Genomic DNA, 26,904 nt, shown 5'->3' on the forward strand with positions numbered 1-26,904 from the left:
CTGTAACCTCTTTGGGGCATGGACCTTCTACTACTGAATTTGTACAGTGCCTAGCACAATAGGGCTCCACTCCTGGTGGGTCCTTAGGCACGACTGTAATAAACAGGCTTAATAATAATAAGGAGCACCTATACCTTGCATGATAGTCAGCAGCTCAGGAAGAACTTGTGAAATAGTTTAGGCATTGTTAAATATTCTTTCTTAAGTTGTGTAAGCAGGTGGCCATTCAATTCCTGCTATTTTTTTGCTGCCTTCCCAGCTATTCATGCTGATTTCATTGAGACTCATCACTGAACACGTGGTGCTCTTTGGTTCAACTTCAGTGCTTGCACCATTTTTCCTGAAGACTTTCTTCCCAATACTTTCGCAACATTTTTAAAATGCCCTTGATTTACCCTATTCCAAAAATTACACATGTTCACATTAACTTCCCTTCCCTCTACCAATCTGAGGACTGGCAATACAGCAGCAAGGTGCTAGCAAACAGGATTTTTGCGAGGGAGTTCTCCAAGTGAAGGAGAAGTGACTATATGACCCTTGGGATGAGTTTGTTGTTTGATGTGTGCTTTCATGTTTGAAGTTGATAGTGTGGTCTGTTCTGGAGTCTGTGCGCTGAGCCAAACAGCCTGCTAGGCTAAGCTTAGAGTTTACAAACCAGGCTTTAGCCTACTATCCTATGATCCCTTGACAAAGGGCGGGGCAAACTCAGGGGCGGGGCGGGGCAAACTCAGGGAGAATAGGGGCTTAAAAAGCCAGCACCTAAATGACCAGAGGAACTAGTGAACAGGGGAGTTATGTGAGTATGTTTAAACAGGGAACATGAGAGGCAGATACACCTAACAAACATACTCTAAACTCAGGCCAATACCCCCTCCAACCCTGACAAAAAAAGCTCCAAAAAACAGAAACAAAGACCAAACAAACAAAAAGACCCCCCAGGAGTAAAAAGAGAATGCAGGCAGAAGTCCAGCAGCAGAGTGGGGGCTATCCAGTTTATTGCACTGAATGCAGCTTGCATGATTACCTGCCTTGTGGGGACATGGCATATGTGTGCATTTGGTATGAACAACTCATGGCCCTCAAGACCAGTACTAGCTCTTGAGACCAGAGTAGCTAATCTGGAGGAGCTAATGGAGGCAGAGAAGTACATCAAAGAGACTTTCAGGGACACAGGGATCATCAGGAACGCAGCAGAGCAATCCTACCCACAGTCTGACAGCTTCCATACTACTGAGGAGGATGAAAGTCTTGGGGAAGTAGAACATCAAGCTGAAGCAGAGGGAAATGATCCCATAGTTGGGACACTCCTTGCAGATGATGTCATGGTGTCCTTTCAGACCGAGGATACCCCTCTAGGGGAGGGAACCCAGTGATTACGAAGAGACAGATAATAATAACGGGGGATTTGATTTTTAGAAATATAGACATGGTGAATTGCCTGCTTGGTGCGAAGGTTGTGAACCTCTCAAGACATCTAGACAGGCTTATGTGCTTTGCTGGGAAGGAGCCCATGTAGGTAACAAAGACATAGAGAAAGGTAGGAGAGAGGTCCTGGAGGCCAAATTTAGGTTGCTAGGTAAGAGATTAAAGTCCAGGACTTACATGGTAGTATTCTCTGAAATGCTTCCAGTTCCACACATAGAGTCAGTTAGACAGGGTCTCAATGCATGGATGAGATGATGGTATTGGGAGCAGGGATTTAGGTTTACTAGGAACTGGGGAACCTTTTGGGAAAGGAGGATCCTCTACAGGAAGGATGGTCTCCACCTAAATCAAAACAGAACCAGACGTAAAATTAAAAAGGTCATAGAGGAGTTTTTAAATGAAGGGCTGTGAGAAAGCTGACAGATGCAGAGAAGCACATGGTTCAGACAGACACATGCCTTAAGGGAGGATTTATTGAAGCGGATACTCTATATCAGGGGTCGGCAACCTTTCAGAAGTGGTGTGCTGAGTCTTCATTTATTCACTCTAATTTAAGGTTTCGCGTGCCAGTAATACATTTTAACGTTTTTAGAAGGTCTGTTTCTATAAGTCTATAATATATAACTAAACTATTGTTGTACGTAAAGTAAATAAGGTTTTTAAAATGTTTAAGAAGCTTCAATTAAAATTAAAATAAAATGCAGAGCCCCCCCAGACCGGTAGCCAGGAGTGTGAGTGCCACTGAAAATGAGCTTGCATGTCACCTTCAGTATTTGTGCCATAGTTTGCCTACCCCTGCTCAATATCCTAATAAAGAAGAGATGATAGAAGTTCATAGAGTGCAGGTAAGAACTGAAGAAAAACTGCATCACATGAAGGCAGTCAACTAAATATTGGCAAATTTTAAAAGTGTTTGTATACAAATGCCATTAGTCTAAATATTAAGATGGGTGACATTGAGAGCCTGGTAATAAATGAGGTTATTAATATAATATAAATCACAGAAACTTGGTGGAATGATGATAATCAACCGGACATGATAATACCAGAGTACAAAATATAGAGGAATGACAGAGTAGGTCGTGCTGGGGGTGAGGGGAGTGGCATAATATATGAAAGAAACCAGAGTCCAATATAGTACAAATCTAAAATGAATTAAACTGTACCATAGAACTTCTAAGAACAGAAATTCCATACTTGAATAAGAGTACATCAGTAGGAATCTATTACCGACCATCTGACCAGGATGGTGATAGTGACTGTGGAATGCTCACAGAGATTAGAGAGGCTACAAAAAAACCAACAACAACTAAAACAATAATAATGGGGGATTTCAACTTTACCCATATTGACTGGATACATGTCACCTCAGGACAGGATGCAGAAATAAAATTTCTAGACACAACTAATGACTGCTTCTTGGAACAGCTAGTCCTGGAAATGACAAGGGGAAAGGCAATTCTTGATTTAGTCCTAAATGCACACAGGATCTTGTCCAAGAGGTGAATATATCTAAACCACTTGGTAACAGTGACTATAAGATAATTAAATTTAACATCCTTGTAGGGGGAAAACACCAAAGAAACCAACCACAGTAGTATTTAACTTCAAAAAGGAGAACTACACAAAAATGAGGAGGCTACTTAAATGGAAATTAAAAGAAATAGTCAGATGAGAGAAATGCCTGCAAGCTGCATGGAAACTATTTAAAAACACATAGTACAGACTCAGACTAAAAAGTATGCCCCAAATAAAAAATGTCAGTAAAAGGACTCCAAAAATGGCACCCTGGCTAAACAGCAGATTTTAAAAGATGGTTAGAGGCAAAAAGGCATCCTTTAAAAATTAGAAGTGAAATCCTGCTGAGGACAAGAAAAGAGCATAACCTCTGGCAAGTCAAATGTAAACATATAAATCAGGCAGCCCCAAAAAAGAATATGAAGAGCAACTGGCAACAAACACAAAAACTAACAGCAAAATTTTTTTAAGTACATCAGAAGCTGGAAGTCTCACAAACAATCAATGTGGCCACTGGATGATCAAGGTGCTAAAGGAGCACTCAAGGAAGACAAAGTCATTGACCTAAATTAATTCTTCTTTGCAATAGTCTTCCCTGCAGAGGATGTGAGGGTGATTGCCACATCTGAGCTATTCTTTTTAGGTGACAAATCTGAGGAACCATCCCAGATTGAGGTGACAATAGAGGAGGGTTTGGAACATATCGATAAATGAATCAGTAATAAGTCACCAGGACCACATAGTATTCAGACCACAGTTCCTCTGGAGGAACTCACATATGAAATTGCACAGCTACTACCTGTGGTATATAATTTATTGCTTAAATCAGCATCTATACCAGATGACTGGAGGATAGCTAATGTAATGCCCATTTTTAAAAAAGGCTCCAAAGGCAATCCTGGAAATTACAGGCCAGTAAGCCTAATTTCAGTACCAGGCAAATCAGTTGAAACTATAGTCAAGAACTGAATTATCAGACACATAGAAGAACATGATATGCTGGGGAGGATTCAATTCGGATTTTGTAAAGGGAAGTCATGCCTCACAAATCTATTAGAATTCTTTAAGAGTGTCAACAAGCATATAGACAAGGGTGATCCAGTGGATATAGCGTACTTGGACTTTCAGAAAGCCTTTGACAAGGTCCCACACCAAAGGTTCTTAAGTAAAGAAGGCAGTCATGGGACAAGAGGGAAAGTCCTCTAATGGATCAGTAACTAATTAAAAGATCCCAACCATCCACATAAAATGACGGGTTCTAAAATAGCTCTTACCATGGATATATCTCTGAAACCATCTGTTCAGTGTGCAGCGGCAGTCAAAAAAAGCTAACAGAATGTTAGGAACCATGAGGAAAGGGATAGATAATAAGACAAAAAAATCATAATGTCACTATATAAATCCATGGTACATCCACAACTTGAATATTGCATGCCGTTCTGGTCATCCCATCTCAAAAAAGATATATTAGAATTGGACAAGGTACAGAGAAGGGGGACAAAAATGATTAGGGGTATGGAACAGCTTCCCTACGAGTTGAGATTAAAAGGACTAGGACTGTTCATCTTAGAAAAGAGACGACTAAGGGGAGGATATTATGGAGGTCTATAAAATCATGAATGGCACAGAGAAAGTGAATAGGGAAGTGTTATTTACTCCTTCACATACACACAAGAACTAGGGGAACTAATGAAATTAATAGGCAGCAGGTTTAAAACAACCATAAAGAAGTACTTCTTCGCACAATGCACAGTTGACCTGCGGAACTGGTTGCCAGTGGATGTTGTGAAGGTCAAAACTATAACTAAGTTCAAAAAATAACTATATAAGTTTCATGGGGGGGTCATGAGATAATTACATGGGGGGTCGTGAGCTGTCAGCCTCCACCACAAACCCCACTTTGCCTCCAGCATTTATAATGGTGTTAAATATATTTTAAAAAGTGTTTTTAATTTATAAGAGGGGAGGGGTTGCACTCAGAGGCTTGCTGTGTGAAAGGGGTCACCAGTACAAAAGTTTGAGAATCACTGCTATTAGCCAAGATGGTCATGAATGCAACCCCATGTTCTGAGTGTCCCTAAACCTCTGACTGCCAGAAGCTGGGACTGTACAACTGAGATGGATCACACAATATTTGCCCTGTTCTCTTCATTCCCTCTGAAGCATCTGGCACTGGCCACTGTCAGAAGACAGGATACTGGGCTAGATGGACCACTGGTCTGACCCAGAATGGCCATTCTTATATTCTATATAATGGTGATGAATGTGCTATGAAATCCTAGCTATTAAGGCATAGATATTGCCTGCATCTCTAAGGTTATTATATCACTCACGAGTGACAGATCTTGTGGGCCTGAGCACTGGGATCCGTGGCGGACACATCCCGATGAAGGTACTGTGTGCACTGACTGTAACTGTTAGAGTGCTCTTCCCCCACCAATGATGACTTGAAACATAGAGGCCACAGATGTTTTCCTGTCCATGATGGTAGCCTGTACATAAATACAAATGAATATAAATTTGCATTAAGACTGTGCTGTTCAAAATTGGTATTAGTCAGCCTGCATGTCTACTTCCTCCTCTGTTTCTTCAAACCAGCTCTTGTATTTGTCCTTTGTACCTTTTCTCCTCCAAAGCCACGTCCACATCCTGTTCTCACGGCCAGCCTGCTCCCAGTACTCTTGTTCATCTGGTCAAAGTAAGGAAATTCAGATAGGCTTAGAGCCATTCTGACCAGTTTCCATTTTGCTATTAAGTCTTTTCTTCTTCAAAGCCATGCGTGAGTTGCACAGCTCCTCCACTGTCCACAGCTGTCTTCATCCACTTTATCACACATTTAAAGATATCTCCACTGCAGTGTTTTTGTCCCTCAGCTGCTACAGAACAGTAGATTCTTTGAATGCATTCAGAAACAATAGATATTCTCCTGTTCTGCCCCTAGGTAGCCTCTTCTCCTGTGGACACCTTCTTTACAAGTGTGTAATTCTACTGTGCATGTCTAAGCAGAGAGCTGAGGGGGTATTTTCTAAATATGCCGGATGACAACAAAACGCATTTTAATATCCTGGATAACGGTGGGGGAACTGGGAGGATCCATCTAAATGGCATAGTATGTACTAGACTAGAATTCTGGATACTTAGTATTAGGGAAACGGGCAGGTTAGCTGCATCTGATCCTAATCACAGTAATAACTGCAAGCAGCTCTGTACAGGTGTCCCATTGTTGCTGCACAGAGCTGCAGTAACCTGTATACTAAGAGTGGGCTGAGTCAACATGGCTTTGCACAGATACAGGGATCTGCAAAGCTGCTTGCAGGACCAGGACATAAGGATCATTGTTCCAATAACAAAAATATTGACAAAATCAGAATTATAGTTTAAAAAAGGAATACTCATGGCACACAATATATTAATTCATTCTAAGTTGTTTGTCATGGGAAATTATGAGAGAAGTCATATCAATATTCTTTATTTTACAATTAAAGGTTTGAAACCACTTGATAATATTTCACTAATAGTTTAAAACTACTTAAAAATCCATATTCTGCTACAATGGGCATGTACAGAGCTCAAATGGAAGAAATTCTTTGCAGACTCCTCCGTAGCAGGCTGCCCAGGGTGACAGAGACCATGAATACACCCTAAAGGTCAAAGGTTTTGTCATGGACACCATGGCCATGCCAGACACAAGCTTTTGGCAGCAGAGTCCAGTGGACTAGAGCTCTCTACACCAGGGTTCTATTCCCACCTCTACCACTGACATACTATTGGGCAAGTCACTTCACCTCTTTGTGTCTTTCCCCTCAAGTCCATTATCCATTTAGACCAGCGGTTCTCAAACTATGGGGCAGGCCTCCCAAGGGAGGCACGAGAATGTGTCAAGGGAGATGCGAACTATGGGCTTTTTTTTTCCTTCAAGAGCTCCGGTTGTCAGCCCTGGGCGGCTGGGGATGGTACAAAAGGGCTATGCACACCCGGGAGGTGGGGAGATGAGAGAGCCCGCGGCCCCAGGGCTGACAGCCAGAGCTCTGCCATCCAGGCTTGGGCTCTCCTTCTTCCCCCACAATCCCTCACTGGGAGGCAGCCTAGGCTCAGACTCTCCTTTCCCCTCTCCCCACCCTCAATCCCTCACCTGGAGGCAGCAGCAGGGCTCCAGCTGTCAGCCCTCGGTTGGCAGCAGCAGTGCAGAAGTAAAGGTTGCAATGGGGTGCTAAGTTTGCTGTGAAAAGTGATATTGACAAACAGGGCCATCTCTAGGGGGGTGCCTCCACTCCAGCCCTTCCCACAAGCCCCTGCCCCCACCTGCCTCTTCCTGCCCCTGCTCCACCCCCTCCCTGCCCCCATTCCACCCCTTCCCCCAAACCCCCACCTCTTTCTGGCTTCCGCCCCTTCCCCCAAGCAACACTGAGCCAGCAGAGTGGAGCGGGGTGGGCTGGGGCTGGGTCACTCACTGCTGCCGGCGCCAGCCCCCCCGCTATCCTCCCAGGCAGCCCTATGGTCCTATGGACAGGACAGCTCTGTTGACAAATAATATCATTTTTCACATTGCCACCCTTACTTCTGTGCTGTTGCTGGCACGGCACTGCCTTCTCTGCTGGGCACCCAGCCAGCAGCCCCTACTCTCTGCTCTGCCTTCAGAGCCAGGCAGTAAGCGGGGTGTAAGCGACTACAGACAGGAAGAAGGAAGTGTGAAAACCCCTGGTTCAGACTGTAAGCTCTTTGAGGCAGGAGTTATCTCTGACCATGCATATGCAAGGTAACTAGCACTATATGGCCCTGATCTTGGTTGGGGCCACAATTCAGCACTGTAAACAAAAAAGTCATTAATAATAATAATAATAATAATCATCATCATCATCATCATCATCATCCTGAAACTGGATTCATGACAGCAGACTCTTGTGCCTGTGCAAAGGCCAGCTGACTTCAGGGGTGCTTTGTGTGAGCACAAAACCTGAACCAGATTTCAAGATAAGAGGCTTTGTTCACCACAATGCAAATGATTATCGTTTCCATAGAAACCAATCAAATGTCCATGTCTTTTGAGCTATTTCACTTGCCAATAACATCTCTGAGTATTAGTGGTGCATATATAGCTCTAGGTTTTTAAACTTTAGCCATTGCTAGATAGAGAGGCCTGGACCAAAACAATGTATTTGCAGAATAGCCAGACTGAGTTACGTTTTCCAGAAATGTACAAACATGTTTTAATATTTTATTTTACAGTTTGTTTCTCTACCCCTGCCTCAGGCTCTCTTTCTGCACTGCCTCTGCTGGTGGCACTGTAATGCCACCCAGTTTCCCCTTGATTAAAAAAGCATTTCCAGCTAGCAAATCTACAGGGGATACATCTTTTGCTTAGGTTTCAGAGTAGCAGCCGTGTTAGTCTGTATCAGCAAAAAGAACAGGAGTACTTGTGGCACCTTAGAGACTAAGTGTAGCCCATGAAAGCTTATGCTCAAATAAATTTGTTAGTCTCTAAGGTGTCACAAGTACTCCTATCTTTTGCTTAATCAGTTCAACAGTGGCCCATTTGTTTTTTAAACAGTTTGGTTTAATCAGATTAATGTCCAAATAAGTTCTAGACTTGCACAGAGTGACTGTGTCCAAACAAGATTTTTTTTCTTCTTAACACACGTCATAATCCTTTATAAACACCAAGTACATTTCTCTGAAGTCATAATTATAGCTATTTTACAGCATGTTAACACTCGTCTTTCGTAGGTTTAGAACACTAATTTCTCTTTATTATAATGTTGAAAAACACTAAATACTCTCATGTTGCTGCTGGTTCTTAGTACTCCCAAATCTACACATATAAATAAGATATTATAAATAAAAATCTGCCCTTTGGTCTTTCTGGTGCCGGTTCTACTCTCTTTCATAGAGACAAGAGGGAGGAGTGAGGTTAGCACTTCAGTTACCTAAAAATATCAAAGAGAAATTCAGAACGTTAAGCCACATGAAACAATTCTGTTTTAGGGTTTTTAGAAAATGTGGTCATTGGTGCATTTTGTTGGCAGGAGGAACCAGAAGTAAATATGTATTAGACCTACTGCCTTTGTGTAACCCACAGTGGTTGCACCCACAGTCCTGCTAGTACCATCTTAATGTCATACACTAGAAAGTCAGCAATCAAATGAATGCACTTCAATGTTACTTCTGCAAAAGTATGCACTCTCTGAACACAGAATGAACAAAAAATACTGAGTTAGTGCCAAGAAATTCTTAGAGTGAATTTGAATGAGATTAAATAAGAAATATGAGAAGTGACAACATGAAAGAGAGATTTGCTTAGAACTGTGTCTTTTGAGAGAGTTTGAAGTATCTGGATTTAGATAATCTAAATTATGAGAGAAGTCATGGAAACTGTGAAGGTTTTTTCCCCACTTTGAACTTTAGAGTTCAAGAAGTGGGGACCTGCATGATTACTTTTAAGATTAATTACTAGCTTAAATTTGGTACGCTGCCACCAGCCAGAAGTCAGTGTCTGGCACACTTTCTGTTCCCCCAAAACCTTCCCTGGGGAACCCAAGACCCAAACCCCTTGGGTCTTAAAACAAGGAGAAATTAACCATCTCCCTCCTTTTCCCCCCAGACTCTCCCCTCCCTGGGTTGCCTTGAGAGGCTTACACAGATCCAAACTCCTTGGATCTTAAAACAAAGAGGAATTAACCATCCCCCTCCTCTTCCCCCACCAATCCCTGGTGAGTTCAGACTCAATCCCTTGGATTCTAAAACAAGGAAAAATCAATCAGGTTCTTAAAAAGAAAGCTTTTAATTAAAGAAAGAAAAGGTAAAAATTATCTCTGTAAAATCAGGATGGAAAATGCTTTACAGGGTATTCAGAGTCATATAGACCAGAGGGACTCCCCCCCCAGCCTTAGATTCAAAGTTACAGCAAACAGAGGTAAAAATCCTTCCAGCAAAAAGACCATTTACAAGTTGAGGAAACAAACATAAGACTAATCTGCCTTGCCTGGCTATTACTTACTATTTTGAAACATGAAAGACTGATTCAGAAAGATTGGGAAAGCCTGGGTGTACGTCTTGTTCCTCTCAGTCCCGAGAGAGAACAACGAACAACACCAAAAGCACAAACAAAGACTTCCCTCCACCAAGATTTGAAAGTATCTTGTCCCCCTATTGGTCCTCTGGTCAGGTGTCAGCCAGGTTCATTGAGCTTCTTAACCCTTTACAGGTAAAAGAGACATTAACCCTTAACCATCTGTTTATGACAGAAACTTTGAAACATTGTAGGCTATGGCTGTTTCTTAACAAATATCATGCTCATTTCATATGAAATCCAGTGCACTGAGCCTTGAACCCAGAATAAGAAAAAAATCCATTAATTGCTTGAGTATCCCTGTAGACATAAAGGCCCGGTCTACACTGCGCATTTAAACTGAATTTAGCAGCGTTAAACCAATTTAACCCTGCACCCGTCCACACAACGAGGCCCTTTATATTGATATAAAGGGCTCTTTAAACAGATTTTTGTACTCCTCCCCGATGAGAGGAGTAGCGCTGAAATCGGTATTGCCATGTCGGATTAGGGTTAGTGTGGCCGCAAATCGACGGTATTGGCCTCCAGGCGGTATCCCACAGTGCACCATTGTGACCGCTCTGGAAAGCAATCTGAACTTGGATGCAGTGGCCAGGTAGACAGGAAAAGCCCCGCAAACTTTTGAATTTCATTTCCTGTTTGCCTAGCGTGGAGCTCTGATCAGCACGGGTGGCGATGCAGTCCCAAATCCAAAAAGAGCTCCAGCATGGACCGTATGGGAGATACTGGATCTGATCGCTGTATGGGGAGACAAATCTGTTCTATCAGAGCTCCGTTACAGAAGATGAAATGAGATAGCATTTGAAAAAATCTCCAGGCTATGATAGACAGAGGCCACAGCACAGTGCTGTCTGACAAGCGTAATGGAAAGCCAAAGAATCAAATGGACGCTCATGGAGGGAGGGAGGGGGTACTGAGGACTCCAGCTATCCCAAAGTCCCCGCAGTCTCCGAAAAGCATTTGCATGCTTGGCTGAGCTCCCAGTGCCTGAAGGGTCAAAAATATTTTCCTGGGTGTTTCAGGGTATATGTTGTCAATTTACACCCTTCCCCCCCGAAAGAAAAGGGAAAAAAATCGTTTCTCGCCTTTTTTCAATGTCACCCTATGTCTACTGCATGCTGCTGGTAGACTGGGTGCTGCAGCGCTGAACACCAGCATCCCCTTCCCTGTGGCAGACGGTACAATATGACTGCTATCCATCATCATCATCAGCCCATGAGCACTCCTGGCTGGCCTCAGTGAAGTAGGCCGGGGATGCCTGGGTAAAAATGGGAATGACTCCCGGTCATTCCTGACAGATGGTACAGAACGGCTGGTAACCATCTTCATCATAGCAACTGGAGGCTTAGCTCCATCAGCCCCCGCTCTTTCATGTCTAAAGAAAAGATTCTGTACTGCCTGGACTATCATAGCAGCGGGAGGCTGCGCTCCTCTCCCCCACCACCCTTTAATGTCCTGCCTGGACTATCATAGCAGCTGGAGGCTTCCTCCCCCTCATTTTATCTCACTAAAAAGTCAGTGTTTCTTATTCCTTCATTCTTTGTTACTTCATCACACAAATGAGGGGACATTGCCATGGTAGTCCAGGAGGATTGGGGGAGGAGGGAAGCAACGGGTGGGGTTGTTGCAGGGGCACCCCCTGGAATGGCATGCAGCTCATCATTTCTGCGAAATCTCTAGGTCTCTGACATGGAGCGGCTGTGCACTCTGGTTCTCCAGTACACTTGCCCCATATTCTAGGCAGGACTGACTCTATTTTTAGACAAAACATAAAGAAGAGAATGACCCGAGAAGTCATTCCAATTTTTGTCCATGCGTCCCCGGCCGACCTCAGCGAGGCCAGCCAGGAGCACCCATGACAGCAGCAGACAGTACAGAACAACTGATAACCATCATCTCATCGCCAATTTACAATGGCAGATGGTGCAATAGGAATGGTAACCATCTCTGCTACCTTGCAAAGGCAAATGAATGCTGCTGTGTAGCACTGCAGTACCGCGTCTGTCAGCAGCATCCAGTACACATACGGTGACAGTGACAAAAGGCAAAACAGGCTCCATGGTTGCCATGCTATGGCGTCTGCCAGGGCAATCCAGGGAAAAAGTCTGCGAAATGATTGTCTGCCGTTGCTTTCACAGAGGAAAGATTGGGTGATGACATTTACCCAGAATCACCCGCAACACTGTTTTTGCATTGGGATCGCAACCCAGAATTCCAATGGGCGGGGGAGACTGCGGGAACTATGAGATAGCTACAGGATAGCTACCCACAGTGCAACGCACCAGAAATCGACGCTAGCCTCGGTACATGGACGCACACCGCCGAATTAATGTGCTTAGTGTGGCCGCGTGCACTCGACTTTATACAATCTGTTTTACAAAACCAGTTTATGTAAAATCGGAATAATCCCGTAGTGTAGATACACCCATAGAAAGTGACAAAACCAGTAGTCCACATAGAAAAAACAGGAGAGTTGGTAGGTCTAGACACTTACTAGATAGGCTGCAAGAGGGCTGGATGGTCCCCGTAGATCCTAATATATCAATAATTACAGTATCTTCTATAGTGAGTTCCACCCAAAAGTGCAAAACACTTTAGAATATTAATGGATTTATCCTAAACACAACCCTGTGAAGTCAATACTATCCAGAGGTGGATGGAAAATGCAGGTGTGTTTCACAAAAAGACAAACAAAACAAAGATTATTGAATTTTTTTTCTGTTTTTCTTTTTTTTAACCTCTCTGTTTTAAAAGTTCAAGTCTCTCTTATTTAAAAAAAAATCCCCCTTATTTATGGTTTAAAAATGAATGGGAGGGGGAAATAAAAAAGGTGAAAGGAAATGGTTGTTTTCCCACTCTTTCACTTCACCTTTTTCCATCTTTTTCCAATGTAAAAAGAGAGTTGGAAAGAGAAAGAGAGACAAAATGGGATATTTCCCACAGTTTCAAAATGAAAACTTATGAATATGTCTAAAAATTAATTTTTGTAGAAATGTTTCATTTTGAAGTTCTAACAATGAAAAATTTCTATCAAAATGAATTTTTTCCATGAAAGTTTCATTGGTGTCAAACCTCCATTTTCCACTGAAAAAATGTAATCCAGTTCTAGTATTATCCCCACTTTATATATGGGGAACAGGCACAAAAGTTAACTCAACTTAGTGGGAAGTGACCTGCCCCAGGTCACACAGGAAGTCTGTGGCAGAACAAAATTGAGAAAAGGGATTCTCTCCACTGCTCTGCCCCTTTACATCTCACTCACTGCAGAACATGTATGCCGTGTAGCTCACATCTTCTATAGAAATGACTTCCACGAACTCTGTCTAGCATACACAGAGGAGCACACATTCTAGGAGAAACCACATTGTGTATCTAGGTTGCAGAAGGAAATGTACATCTGACAATGAGGGTTGAGGAACCCTCTGAGGAGAATCAAAGATGAAACCCCCAAAATAAGCAGTGAAACCAGCTGATTGCATACTATGTCATTTCACTGTAAGAGCATATCCAGTAGGATCTTTTATGAAAGCTTGTAATGCACTGAACTTAATAGTCCTGATGTGTCTAAGAAAATTGTAATTGTAACTCTGGTGCAACTTCAGCAGCATCTCAAACAGGACAGTGAAGCTGTCAGGCAGGGAAGGACTACCTCCCCAACCAGATGTGACTGTCTTCAGGCCTTTGTCCAGCCCAGGAAAACAATGAGGAATCAACAAAACAAAAGGCAACAGCTTGCAACTGAAGAGAAAATCTTTGGGAACTAAGGAGGGTGTTTTCCCCACTTTTCATATCTGTATTGACTAAAGAAAAAAAACTTTAAACCCTTTTAGACCATGTCTATACTGCAAAATTATGTCAGCCTACAGCCCCTGCGGTTACTAAGTTGCTTGGGTGTGCATGCTTGGCTCCTTGTGTCAGTGGTGTCCCTTCACCAGAAGTGCTTGTATCAATTGTATTGTCATGGTGGGGCATTGGGGGACAGCTCCTGAAAGCCAGTAACAGTTGATGAAAGCACTGCAGTGTCTACAGTGACATTGCATCAGTCTAATTACCTCAACTGTGTTTCTATGCCAATTGGGGAGGTGGTGTTACGTAGTGAGGCACTTACATTGGCATGGCAGGAGCCGAATTTAAGTGAAGACACTTCCACAGCTAGGTCGACGCAAGGCAGCTTGCATTGACCTAACCCTCTAGTGTAGACCAGGCCTGGAAATGGACAGGATCTGAAGTGAAGATCATCCAGAACTTGGGGGACAGCCTCGAGGCAGGAGGCTGTCTGTGAATGCTGGATCCCTGCTACAGCTGATGGTACCCTGAGAAACTGTTTTAAGGCAATAGGGAACCCTTATGAGAACAGGAATTTTAATCTAACATGAAAGTGTAAAGCCCAAGGTTGTGTTTTTATGTTTATTTTCTGTGTAACTTTTATAGGTTTGCTTCCCTTGCTTCATCTTCTAACCTGTGGCGTTTCTAGGAAATAAATTGTTTGTTTATTGCTCCCAAGCAGGTCTCTGGGGTGCAAGCTTTGTGGAGTATGTTTGTGCCAAAGTAAGCTGGTGTCTGGGGGGCTGGTTTCACACCTTTGGAGGTGACGAACCAGGGGCAATGGTCCAAGTGTCTGGGGTTAAGAACTTGGTGGGGACGTATTTGGGGAGGTCCAGGACTGGAGGGTTGTTGATGTTACCCTGCAAAGAGAAACTAGGCTGATGAGACTTTGATTGTGGTCAGGCTACTGGTGTCAGGGAACAGAACCAGAGCTACACTGCACAAAGGCTCCCAAAGCTACAGGTCAGGCAGTGACAGAACCTCCTACTGGCCCCCATAACATCACAGTATGCTATTGTTGTATTAGAGATTCCATATGTGACCAGGTGGTTTAAAACTCTATTGTAATGTCTTCACCTGGAGGCAGGGCCAGCTCCAGGCCTGTCATAAACAGATAGCTAAGGGTTAATGTCTCTTTCACCTGTAAAGGGTTAACAAACAGTGACCTGCAACACCTGACCAGAGGGCCAATCAGGAGACAAGATACTTTCAAACCTCGGTGGAGGGAACCCTTCGTTTGTGTTTTTGGGTTTGGCTTTGTTCTCTCTGGGTCCTGGACAGGACTAGAGGTGCAACCAGGTTTCTGCCAATCTCTCTGCTACAGTCTCTTATCTATTCAGAATAGTAAGTAAGTAAAAAGGCAGTTATAGTCTTTTAACTTGTTTTTCTTTATTTGTAGATGTGTACTTGCTGGAAGTAGCTTAAATTGTGTTTCTGCTGGAGAAAGCTTCTTTCTATTGTCTATATGCTAGAAAGACCCTGTAATATTTCATCTTGATTACAGAGACAATTTTTATGTTTTTCCTTCTTTATTAAAGTTTTTCTTTTTTTTGTTAGAATCTAATTGATTTTTTTGGTTATCTTTTGTAAGACTCCAGGGAAGGGAGTCTGCACTCACCAGGGAATTGGTGGGAGAAAGGAAAGGGAGGAGGGAAGAAAAACCTGCTCTCTGCGTTTATCTCTGTATCTCTCTCTGGGGAAGAAGGGAGGGGGAAGGTAACATTCCTCTCGGTGTGGTGATTCAAGGAATTGAATCACAGTGGTCTCCTAGTGTACCCAGGGTGGGAAAGAGCTGGGAGGAAGAAAGGAGGGGGAAGGGAAATGGTTCATTCCCCTTTGTTGTGAGACTCAAGGAATCTGGGTCTTGGGGGTCCCCAGGGAAGGTTTTGCGGGGACCAGAGGGTATCAGGCCCTGGAATTCCTGATTGGTGGCAGCGCTACAGAATCTAAGCTGGTAATTAAGCTTAGAGGACTTAGGCTAGTACCTATTTCCTGAACGCTAAGGTCCAGAGTTGGGAATTATACTATGACAAGGCCCCAGCGCACCAAGCACGTGGTTGGGGCAGCATACCGCAGGGGGCGCTCTGCCGGTTGCCGGGAGGCCGGCAGGCAGCTCTGTGGACCTCCTGCAGGCGTGCCTGCGGGAGGTCCACCGGAGCCGCGGGACCAGCGGACCCTCCGCAGGGATGCCTGCAGGAGGTCCACCAGAGCAGCGGAACTGGCGAGCTGCAGAGCGCCCCCTGCGGCGTGCCGCCGTGCTTGGGGCGGCGAAATGGCCAGAGCCGGCCCTGCCTGGAGGTGGCAGAGTGAAGGTTTGCACACAGCTTTAAGTTTGGCATTGCCAGATTTGTGAATGGTTAGCTGTGCTCAACATTCTCTCGGGGTAGGTTTTTTATGAAGTTAGTAGGCGTTTTTTTAATCTGCTTATTTTTTTCTAGTTACTTCCTTAATATCTGAGAGTAAATCCTTATTTTGGTACCTTTATTTTTGATCCTTCATCTTGGTTCCTCATGCTGAATTTTGGAAGAAATAGATCATGAATTGCATTTCCAGGTTGTAAAGCTGAGAGAAAGCAATAAGCTTTTATAGCTTGCTATTTGTATACCACACAGCATGCATAGGGAGGAGACTTGATTTATACTTTATTACAACTATTCTCATCTACAGTTTTTCCTCCTCCTTTTTTTGGCTCATGAACCTACATATTAAAAGTTCTGAGCCTGGTGTTTTTAACTTATTGGTATCACATACAGTAAAGTGAATGTGTTAAGTATACAGATTGTGTTCAAAGAGCTGCACTGAACTAATAGCCAGCAAGTGTATTTCAATGTACATTTAAAATATAGGGTCTGATGCTCATCATGCGAAGGCCCTTTATGCTGCTATAAGTAAACCACTATAAGGCCCCTCTACATTTTTCCTTTTTAATATAAATTAGACTTGAGCCCCAGACATTTTACCTTTGGAGAGCACCTCTCATCCCAGGTGGTTTTACATCATGGCGATGCAGCCATGTGGAGGGCAAGTCAACTCATGTGCAGCACACTGCACTAGAAAGCAGGCATGAAAAGTTCTGCCCAGTGACGCCAGGGCAGAGCAGCCTTGGGATCTATAATGTCCAGGTAGAGGGACAGAACCTTGGTTTTTAAGTAAATTGCATGGAATTCAATTTATTTACATTCCCAGTGTGAGAAGTTCATTTGGTTATGCCAAGCATTGAACCTGTAGTTCCACAGAATCTAGGTAGTTCAAATCTTTGGCTTCCGGCCCTGATTCAACACGTCACTTAAGCAGGTGCTTAGCTTTCAGCACAAGTCCCATTAGGATTTACACTTAAGTACATACTCAAGCACCATCTGGAGAGGACAGTTCCGCAAAGCAAGGGGGACAAAGATATGACAAAGGGGAAGCAAATCTTCCCCTCCCTGCACTCTGCTATTTGTTTGCATATGCCAGAGAGCAGCACAAACTGTTCAGCAAGCTGCACAGCACGACACAGGCTGTCGCAAAAATGCAGCCTCCCTAGAGGATTCTGAAGAAAACTGACCATAAACAATCCACGCAGTTCAGATATTCCCGCTAACAATGCCCTTGAAATCCTCTGGGCCTGCTGCCACAAACAGCAAATTTGTAGGGGCAAGAGACAGGGTTGTTTAGTGCATCTATAGCTAACAGACGACAATCAACATCTGCACATTCAATGGGCAATTCTGCAGAAACAAAATGACTGCACTAAATCATAATGAACTAACATTATGTGCGGTGATAAAAAAGCATCATGCTCTGAGGCACTTGAGATTAGGGTGCCCAGATGTCCCAATTTTATAGGGACAGTCCCGATTTTTGAGTCTTTTTCTTATACAGGCTCCTATTACCCTCCACCCCCTGTCCCAATTTTTCACACTTGCTGTCTGGTCACCCTACTTAGATTGTCAGAGATCCTGTACTGAATCATTAGCCTTTCCTGAAGAGATGCTGGAGAGAGATAGATGGGAACTTGAGAATTAAGGCCAATGGCTGTTCTTGGAAGCTGACTCAATAAATATGTTGATTAAACAAATTAAGTGGGAAGAGAAGAAACGTTGTGTGTCTGATGGAAAAGAAAAGCATGCTTGTGCCCAGCACACAGGATAAGTAGCTCCAAGAATAGCTCATCTGTGTGAGAATGCAACCCCTTACTGCTGCCAAGAGCAGTGAAACATGGTGATTATGGATCAGCTTTCATTTAGGCCCCTAATATTTCCAAGATTAAAAAAGCCAGAGAGAATTTGGGTCAGTTACTTTGTCGCTTTCTTATCCTCTTCTGAGAAATTCATGTCTCCATCCTTTGCTATATACCTGGAAGCGATCCAATATGCTTATCACATGACCATGAGGAAGAATAGAAATTTTGCCTAATTAGAAGAAGGCAACCACATAATGTCACTTCTTCCATTCAAACAGCATACAAAGTCAAAATCTGCAAGGCCTAAAGAAGAAGAAAACCCTCAAACTAATATTTATTTACAATAATTTCTTGATTGTTTTCCGAAGCAAATTTACTTGACTTCCATCCATTCACAAAGTATTCCATCAAAACACTGTATTAAAAAGATCCTTAGATATATTTGGGGAGGGGAGGCGGATTCGCTACAGAAATAACTCAACTGATTTTAATGCCAACGAAGGATTTATAAAATGAAATGTTGATACAACTCACAGACATCTATTCTGTGTGAAGCGTCCTCAAAAATTAAAGTTAGCAATCTCAAGCAATCAGCTCATAAAACACATAAACACAATTATTCTCATGTGGTGATAGTTAAGTCTGCATCAAGACATGCCCCATCTACTCAACACCTTAAAAACAATGGAATCTGAAGCTAACGGGAAAAGTATTGTGTATTTTTTGCCACCTGTACATTGCCTATAACACTTGATAACACACTCCTACAGCACTGTTGATAATACACACCAATGATCCATGAGTAAGGGTGTTGAAAATTTCCTGTCTAAACTACCTTTAAGGGGAGCTTGGGTTTTCAACTACGTGATGCCAGTGGGCCAGATGCCAGCTCTTCCCCAGGCTGCAGGCATTAGCTAAGAACTGACAAACTTACAGCTGAAGACCAGACCAGTTCACCTGTATGCTAGTTTTGCTCAAAATAGGTATTAGTCTTATAAGAATGTATTTGGTGTTTAGGCTCTATGAAATGCTTGTAAGTTGCTGCAAGAATTAATTTCACTTGCAATGTCTGTGTTCCATGCTATAAGAAAATAGGTAAGTTTTGCTTTATAACTTTGAAAATGTTTGCTCTGAGCTTGTGTACAGGAATCGTCGTCGTCCCCCCACCCTGTCCAGAAGGACTATAAAAAGCAGATGGATGGGTCACAAGGAATACCACAATAAAAGGATTGATTAATGGCTCTGTCCCACCTGGGAAATGCTACATGCAAAGAAGCGTTTCTTGTGGACTTAAATGCTGAATGAAATAAAACAAAGCCACAGGAAAATTTTCCATCTCTTTGGCTGTTTGAACTCTAACAGGGCCAGAGACTCTGAACGGAAACCAAAGATCCTCAGGCACAGCCTCCTGGGAAGAGGTGACACTTGGGGGGAGGGGGCAGGCAAGACCGTATGCCCCCTGCAGATTGCTTGGTCACATGGTGCAGCCAGGCCCCCTCCCTGCAGAGCAGCTAAGCTGGAGAGCTGCACCTGGCAGGGAGAGGCAGAGGCAGGAGCAGAAGTGCTGCTGCTTTCCCAGAGGGGGGCTGCTTTCTGGAAGGGGAAAGGTTGCCGGGAGGAGGGGGGATGAAGATGAGGAGCTGTTATGGACTTGTGTCCCCCCAATGTCAGAAGGCATGCATTATCTATGCTCCTGGGTCTTAAAGACACTTTGAATTGACAGATCACTTCAACTCTATCACTCTTAGGATTTAGATGGTAACTCATTTGTGTGTATATGTTTGCTTACTTTGACCTGTAAATAACTCATTTCTTTTTCCTACTTAATAAACCTTTAGATTGGCTTCAGGTGTTATCTTGGTGTAAGATCTAGGATACCAATTGCTCTGGGGGTAAGTGACTGGCCTTTGGGGACTGGAAGAAGCCTGAATGTGGTGTGATCTTTGGTGTAAGTGACCATTAATCACTAAGTCCATTTTGTCTGGGTGGCAAGGTAGATTGGAGAGTCTAGGGGACTGTTTGTGACAGGCCCACCGACCAGGGTGAGAGGGTGGCAAAGGGGGCAATTGCCTTGGGGCCTGGATAATTTAAAAGGGCCCAGGCCCCCCAGGCCCTTTTAGATCACCCAGGTGGGCCTCAAGGCTCCTAGGCTTGCGCGACTGCTCTGGGGCCAGATCCCGTGCTTTGGGGGGCCCCGTGGGCCAGCGCCGGGTCAGTCCCAGAAGTGACAGGAGATCCCGGAAGTGATGGATTTGTCATTTCTACCCTGGGCCCCACCTCCCAATGATGGCCCTGGGGCCCGGAATTCCTGTCATCAGGCCTGGTCTATGACTCCATGGTAAGACTGTTATAGTGATTCAGGAGTTCACATTTGCTATTGGCTTGGTGAAATCTAACCAGTTTGGGGTGTCTGTCCTGTTACTGACAGTCTGCCTTGAGGTAGGCACTCACAGTCATGAGCCACTCTAGACAGCATGACAGTCTTGACAGACTATAAGAAATTTTCCACAAAGAGTGTCTTCTTATCTCCAACTTTTTGTTAAAAGACTGCGCATCTGAAAACCAAAATATTTTCAGTCTGGGGCCAAAATCTGAAAATTTCAATCTTGAAACTGTGAAACATTTTGAAACAACATTTTCAATCAAAACTAAACATTTTGACATCAAATTGAAAGATTTAATTAAAGGGGAGAATGGGGGCATGGGGCATCTGAACTGCAACTTCCATGAGGCACCATGGCAGCAAAGGTGGACATAGTTTAATGTCAAACTGACCCACAATTAAACATTTCTATTCAGTTTGATAAACTGTGCTATTTTAATTTGGGTTGACCCCATCCAAAATAAAACATTTTGTTTTGGTTTTCCCAACAAAAGCTTTCAGTTTTTGGCCAAACGTTTTCAGTTTTCAAACAAAAGGTCGACATTTGCCCGCCCCACCCCTACTCCCTCAAAAATTCTGACCAACTCTATCTACAAGGCTTTCATTTGCATTGCCAACAAAAACCGAAAAGAAGCACATGCCCCAGTTTCGTCAAATGCGCACTTTGACACAGAACCTTAACGGCAACCTCAAATGGTCTATTAACAATCAGTACGTCTGACTGTCACGCATTCCAAGTATTTGGGAAGTTAATCTGATTTAACATTGCTGAGATTGCTGTTAACCCATGATCCATCAAACCACCATGAAAAATTCAAAACACTCAAAGTGTACGTCCCATGTTTTGGGTTTTGCCTTTTTAAATGAGACAAAATAAAGGTTTCAAATGCCTGTTACACTGAAAGCTCTAACTCAGCCTAAACAATATGTCATGGCCAGCTGCAGTTTGATAATAAACTGTTTATTGGCATCAAAAGCAAATAAATAGTTCATTCCCCCCAACCCCTGATGTAAATTAAAATCTTCACCCTGCACAAAATGCCTAGGAAAAGAGACGGCTCTAGCAGCACAAGTGGAATATTAACAAATATTGGCTCTTGCAGATCCAGAGATTAAGAGAGCTCTAGCTGTAAATCTTCACAGAGAATCCTCTGCCAGCTGCTATCTCCTCTTCATTGCAATGGAATTCCAACTCAAGGACCTCTGGTGATCACAATGGTGGCAGTACGACACAGGCAGTCCCTCAAGTAATCAAATCCCAAAACACATAGAAAGCAGGGTCCTGATCTAAGTGATTTTATCTGCAAAGTAAAATGAAAGTTCCTGGCAGCATGAAAGGCTTGATTCTTTACCCCAGTGGTGACCCCAGGGGTTAGCGAGGCTGTCCCCACCTGAAGCTGCTCTTCTGCAGTGGAGGCAAGAGAGGATTATTTGGCTCTTACACAGCTGCAGTATAGATTAAACATTCTTTATGTTGTCACCAGTCAGACTCAGCAAAAGACTTCCTCCACCAATGGTCTAGCCATCTCCTTTATCTCTTTGCCTTTCGCTGATCTTCTGCAAACCAGAGTGATCTAAGAGAATGAAGCCAGAGGAAAGGACATTTAAGGGCCTCCATATCATTGAGGGACAAGGACTTAAGACTATTATAAAGTCCCAAAAGAGCAGATGTTCTTGAATTTTTCCATAATGTGGACCACATTTGAATACAGTGATTGTCTCATGGACACCTCCCTTCCTATTCCCACTCACTATACAACACCTCTGTGGCAACTACAGCAATCACTTACATGAACAAATAATATAAGTACTGAAGATACTGACTGTATTAACTTTTAAAATGTGATTTAACAGTTGGAAACGAGGAGAGGCTGCACACAGCCAGCTTTCTGTGGACCACCAGCAAGTGCTCTGCAGAGCATCAGTGGTTCATAGACCACAGTTCGGAAACTTGTGCACACTACACTACCACCACCAGCAGCTCCCTGGGGCAGGGACAGTCTTTTTGTTCTGTGTTTGTACAGAGCCTAGCACAACGGGATCCTGGTTCATGGCTGGTGCAATGATATCAGTAATAATAAATAATAATAGAGTGGTGATTCTGTTGATACCATAGTACATTTCTCAGAGAGCAGAAGGGGAGTATAAGCTCAACAGTGAAAGCCTCACCTGGCTGGATGCCTGTGCTGTGGATACTGGTCATGGACCACATTTGTAGAGCCTGTGATAGCCCCATAGTGAAGGGCAAGTCACATGTGGTTGGAGTTGGACTCAGGAGGTGGCTTTATAGCAAATGAGGAAGAAACCTTCAAAATAAATTAAATGTATTTTCCCTTTAATGGATGATAGTGAATCTTACTACTGATTCTTTCTAGAGGCGTCAGGTACATTTCACCTTTGCCTATCTGCACTTTTTCAAATCAACAAGCAATCTGAGGGCTTGGCTACTCTGGAGAGTTGCAGCGCTGGTGGTGGCTTTACAGCGCTGCAACTCACACACTGTCCACATTTGCAAGGCACATCCAGTGCTGTATCTCCCTGGATACAGTGCTGGCTGTACTCTACCTTTGCCTGGGGAATAATGACTGCAGTGCTGGTGATGCAGCACTGCTCTGCCAGTGTGGCCACCCAAAGCGCTGTTATTGGCCTCCAGAGGTATTCGGAGGTATCCCAGAATGCCTGTTCAGCCACTCTGCTCAACAGTTCGAACTCTACTGCCCTGGCCTCAGGTGACCCGCCCTTTAAATGCCCCAGGAATTTTAAAAATCCCCTTCCTGTTTGCTCAGCCAGGTGGGGAGTGCAATCAGTGAATCTTTCCAGGTGACCATGCCTCCATGTGCCAAACGAGCCACAGCATGGCAATGGCGAGTTCCTGGACCTCATCAGTGTTTGGGGGGAGGAAGCTGTGCAGTCAGGACTGGTGCTAGGGTTTTGAGCGCCCTAGGCGGACGGCAATTTCGCTGCCCCGCCCGCTGGTCCCGTGGCTCCGGTGGAGCTGCTGCAGTGGTGCCTGCGGGCGGTCCACCGGAGGCGCGCGAGCAGCTGACCGTCTGCAGGCACGACTGTGGCAGCTCCACTGGAGCTGCAGACCAATGGACCCTCCGCAGGCACCACTCCACAGGAGCTGCCTGCCGCCCCCTCTGGCAGCGCCCTGACCCAGGGGGCCCCTGGGCTGCCAGCTACCACTGCGGCGCCCTGACTCAGGGGACACCCTGGGCTGCCAGCTGCCGTGGAGGCGCCCTGACCCAGGGGACACCCTGGGCTGCCAGCTGCTGCCGGCAGCTCAGACTCCCTCTCTGTCCCAGCAGCAGCGGCTGCTTAACCATTAAAAAAAATATTGAGGGCGCTTTTTGGTGCCCCCAAATCTCGGCACTCTAGGCAACCGTCTAGTCCGCCTAAATGGTTGCACTGGCCCTGTGTGCAGTCCCAGCTGCGCTCCAGCCGTAGGAATAACGATACCTATGGGCAGATCTCAAGGACCATGCTGGAAAGGGGCCATGACCGGGACGCGCTGCAGTGCAGGGTTAAAGTGAAGGAGCTGTGGAGTGCCTATTGCAAAGCCTGTGAGGGAAACCGCCGCTCTGGTGCTGCCCCTACGACCTGCCATTTTTACAAAGAGCTGGACGCGATACTTGGGGGTGACCCCACCGCCAATCTGAGGACCACGATGGACACTTCAGAGCGGGGAGGAGGCAGAGGAGGAAGTGGGGAGGAGGAAACCAAGAGTGAGGGTACTGGGGTGGGGGGAGACACCCCGGAGTCCCAGGAAGCATGCAACCAGGAGCTCTTCTCAAGCCAGGAGGAAGGCAGCCAGTCGCAGCAGCCGATACTTGGTGAAGGACAAGCAGAGGAGCGGGTTCCCAGTAAGCGGCTTGTATTTTCAGGATGGAAATGTTTTGAGAGAGGAGGGAGGGTTAGGGCTGCATGCATGCATGCCTAGATGTGGAATAGCCCATTGATGTGGTCTGTCACGTCGCAGTAATCGGCCTCGGTAATCTCTTCAAAAGATTCAGCCAGAGCGTGGGCAATGTGCTTCAGCAAGTTTATTGGGAGAGCCACTGTGGTCCTTGTCCCAGTCAGGCTAATGCATCCACGCCACTGTGCCGCGAGGGGTGGGGGGACCATTGCTGCACACAGGCAAGCTGCATAGGGGCCAGGGCGGAATCTGCATTGCTGTAGAAGACCCTCCCGCTCTTCCCAGGTGACCTGCAGCAGCGAGATATCTTGCAGGATCAACTCCTGTGGAAAATGTTGGGAGAGTGTTCAGTGTAGGTGCCCCCTGCAGCAGTCTGCTTTCCCCAACACACAGAAACCCCAGTACAGCCCAGAAGCAATCAGTCCCCCTTACTCACCATTTTGGGGCTCCTGTGGGTTATGTGCGCTCTCTTTGGCATAGGAAAATTATGCTATTGTGAAGACTGTAAACTCCTTCACTGTGTGGGAATAACTGTCTGAGATATAAACAATGCTGCCTCTGTTAACTGTTGTCTTTTTTGCCTTTCTACAAGCAACCTTGAATTCTCAGATGCCCATGTTATCAACAGCTGAAAGACTGCAAAACCTGCGGAAGAAGCTGCGAAAAGCAAAGACGACCTGCTGCAAACAGTTATGGATCACCCTGCCAGAGAGAATCAAAAACTGCAGGACTAGAGGGAAAGGGAAAGAAGGATCCGCCAGAGAAACGCAGAGGTCAGAAAGAAAACCACAAAGCAGCTGATAAGCATCCTGGCGTGCCAAGCGGACTCTATCCAGGCGCTCATAGGCATGCAGGCAGAGCACTACCGTGCCAGCCCCCGTTGTCCCAAAGCTCTTTCACTTGTGCCCCAATGTCAGCTCCAAACCCCCTTCCCCAGCATCCAGGTTCTTACCACCACCAGCTACCCCCAAAACCTGTACGTTCACCAACCAGCCCTGAGAACTACGACCCTTACCCTCGGCACTCAACTCCCATCACTATGCAGTATAGGCATCCTGAAGTGCAGCAGTCATTGCACAGCACTCCAGACATGACATATTCAAACCTGTGACTGTACAGTCCCCCACCCCACCCCACTGCCCTTTTAGGTTCCCAAAATGTTGTGTGTCTGTCAATAAAGTTATTTTCTTTTCAATAAATGAATTATTGGCTTTGAAAACAGTCTTTATTACTGCAGAAAGTAAAAAGATACCTTAGCCCAGGAAAGAAACAGGCACTGCAAATCAGCTTAGGAAAAACAGATTCCTACTAACATTGTAACCACTGCACTTCACTCCCGTGCAAGGCACCAAACATTACTGTTGGTTTTCAGCCTCAAATTCCTCCCTCAAGGCATCCCTAATCCTTGAAGCCCTGTGCTGGGCCTCTCTAGTAGCCCTGCTCTCTGGCTGTGCAAATTCAGTCTCCAGGCATTGAACCTCAGAGGTCCATGCCTGACTGAATGTTTCACCCTTCCCTTCACAAATATTATGGAGGGTACAGCAAGCAGATATAATCGCAGGGATGCTGCTTTCCCCCAAGTCTAGCTTCCCATACAGAGACTCCAGCACCCCTTTAAACGGCCAAAAGCCCATTCCACAGTCATTCAGCACCGGCTCAGCCTGTAATTGAATCATTCCTTGCTCCTGTCAAGCTTCCCTGTATATGGTTTCATGAGCCAAGGCATTAATGGGTAAGCGGGGTGTCCAAGGATCTCAGTGGGCATTTCAACGTCCCCTACTGCAATCTTCTGGTCTGGGAAAAAGTCCCTGCCTGCAGCTTCCTGAACAGGCCAGTGTTCCGAAAGATTTGTGCATCATGCACCCTTCCAAGCCAGCCTGTGTTATGTCAATGAAATGCCCACGGTGATCCACAAGCGCCTGGAGAACCATAGAGAAATACCCCTTCCGATTAACGTACTCGGATGCTAGGTGGGATGCTGCCAGAATAGGAATATGCATTCCATCTATCACCCCTCCACAGTTAGGGAAACCCATTTGTGCAAAGCCATCCACAATGTCCTGCACATTCCCCAGAGTCATAGTTCTTCTTAGCACGATGTGATTAATGGCCTTGCAAACTTGCATCAACACGATTCCAACGGTCGACTTTCCCACTCCAATCTGGTTCCCGACCGATCGGTAGCTGTCTAGAGTTGCCAGCTTCCAGATTGCAATAGCCACCCACTTCTCCACCGGCAGGGCAGCTCTCAATCTCGTGTCCTTGCGCCGCAGGGTCGGGGCGAGGTCAGCACACAGTCCCATGAAAGTGGCTTTTCTCATCCGAAAGTTCTGCAGCCACTGCTCGTCATCCCAGGCTTCCATGACGATGTGATCCCACCACTCAGTGCTTGTTTCCCGAGCCCAGAAGCGGCGTTCTACGGTGCTGAGCATTTCCGTGAATGCCAGAAGCAATTTAGTGTCGTACACATCAGGCGACTCGCAATCATCGTCGGACTCCTCATCACTTTGGATCTGAAGAAATAGCTCAACTGCCAAACATGATGTGCTGGCGAGACTCATCAGCATACTCCTCAGCAGTTCAGGCTCCATTTCCCACAGAAATCG

At 45.0% G+C, this 26,904-nt stretch overlaps 2 protein-coding genes across 3 annotated transcripts in view; one reads left to right on the top strand and one right to left on the bottom strand.

The window, feature by feature from the left end:
• The window catches only part of ENTPD3 (ectonucleoside triphosphate diphosphohydrolase 3), a 43,514-nt gene extending 36,334 nt beyond the window's left edge, over window positions 1-7,180 (bottom strand). Inside the window, exons 1-2 of one of the 2 annotated variants that reach the window (XM_050938423.1) lie at window positions 7,076-7,180; window positions 5,277-5,435 (exon numbers count right to left, since the gene is read on the bottom strand). In XM_050938423.1, the coding sequence (XP_050794380.1) occupies window positions 5,277-5,325 (49 nt within the window). In that variant the 5' untranslated portion in view covers window positions 5,326-5,435; window positions 7,076-7,180. Of the gene's footprint in view, window positions 1-5,276; window positions 5,436-5,563; window positions 5,628-7,075 lie in introns of those variants that run through there. The other variant, XM_050938422.1, reaches the window with a different exon arrangement.
• The window catches only part of POMGNT2 (protein O-linked mannose N-acetylglucosaminyltransferase 2 (beta 1,4-)), a 271,191-nt gene extending 255,893 nt beyond the window's left edge, over window positions 1-15,298 (top strand). Inside the window, exon 5 of the transcript XR_007772387.1 lies at window positions 15,234-15,298. The gene's annotated coding sequence lies outside the window, so the exon portion shown is untranslated. The remainder of the gene's footprint in view (window positions 1-15,233) is intronic.
• The last annotated feature ends 11,606 nt before the right edge of the window (window positions 15,299-26,904 follow it).

This window comes from Gopherus flavomarginatus, chromosome 2 (genome assembly GCF_025201925.1).
Source record: "Gopherus flavomarginatus isolate rGopFla2 chromosome 2, rGopFla2.mat.asm, whole genome shotgun sequence".
Classification (NCBI taxonomy): Eukaryota; Metazoa; Chordata; order Testudines; family Testudinidae; genus Gopherus; species Gopherus flavomarginatus.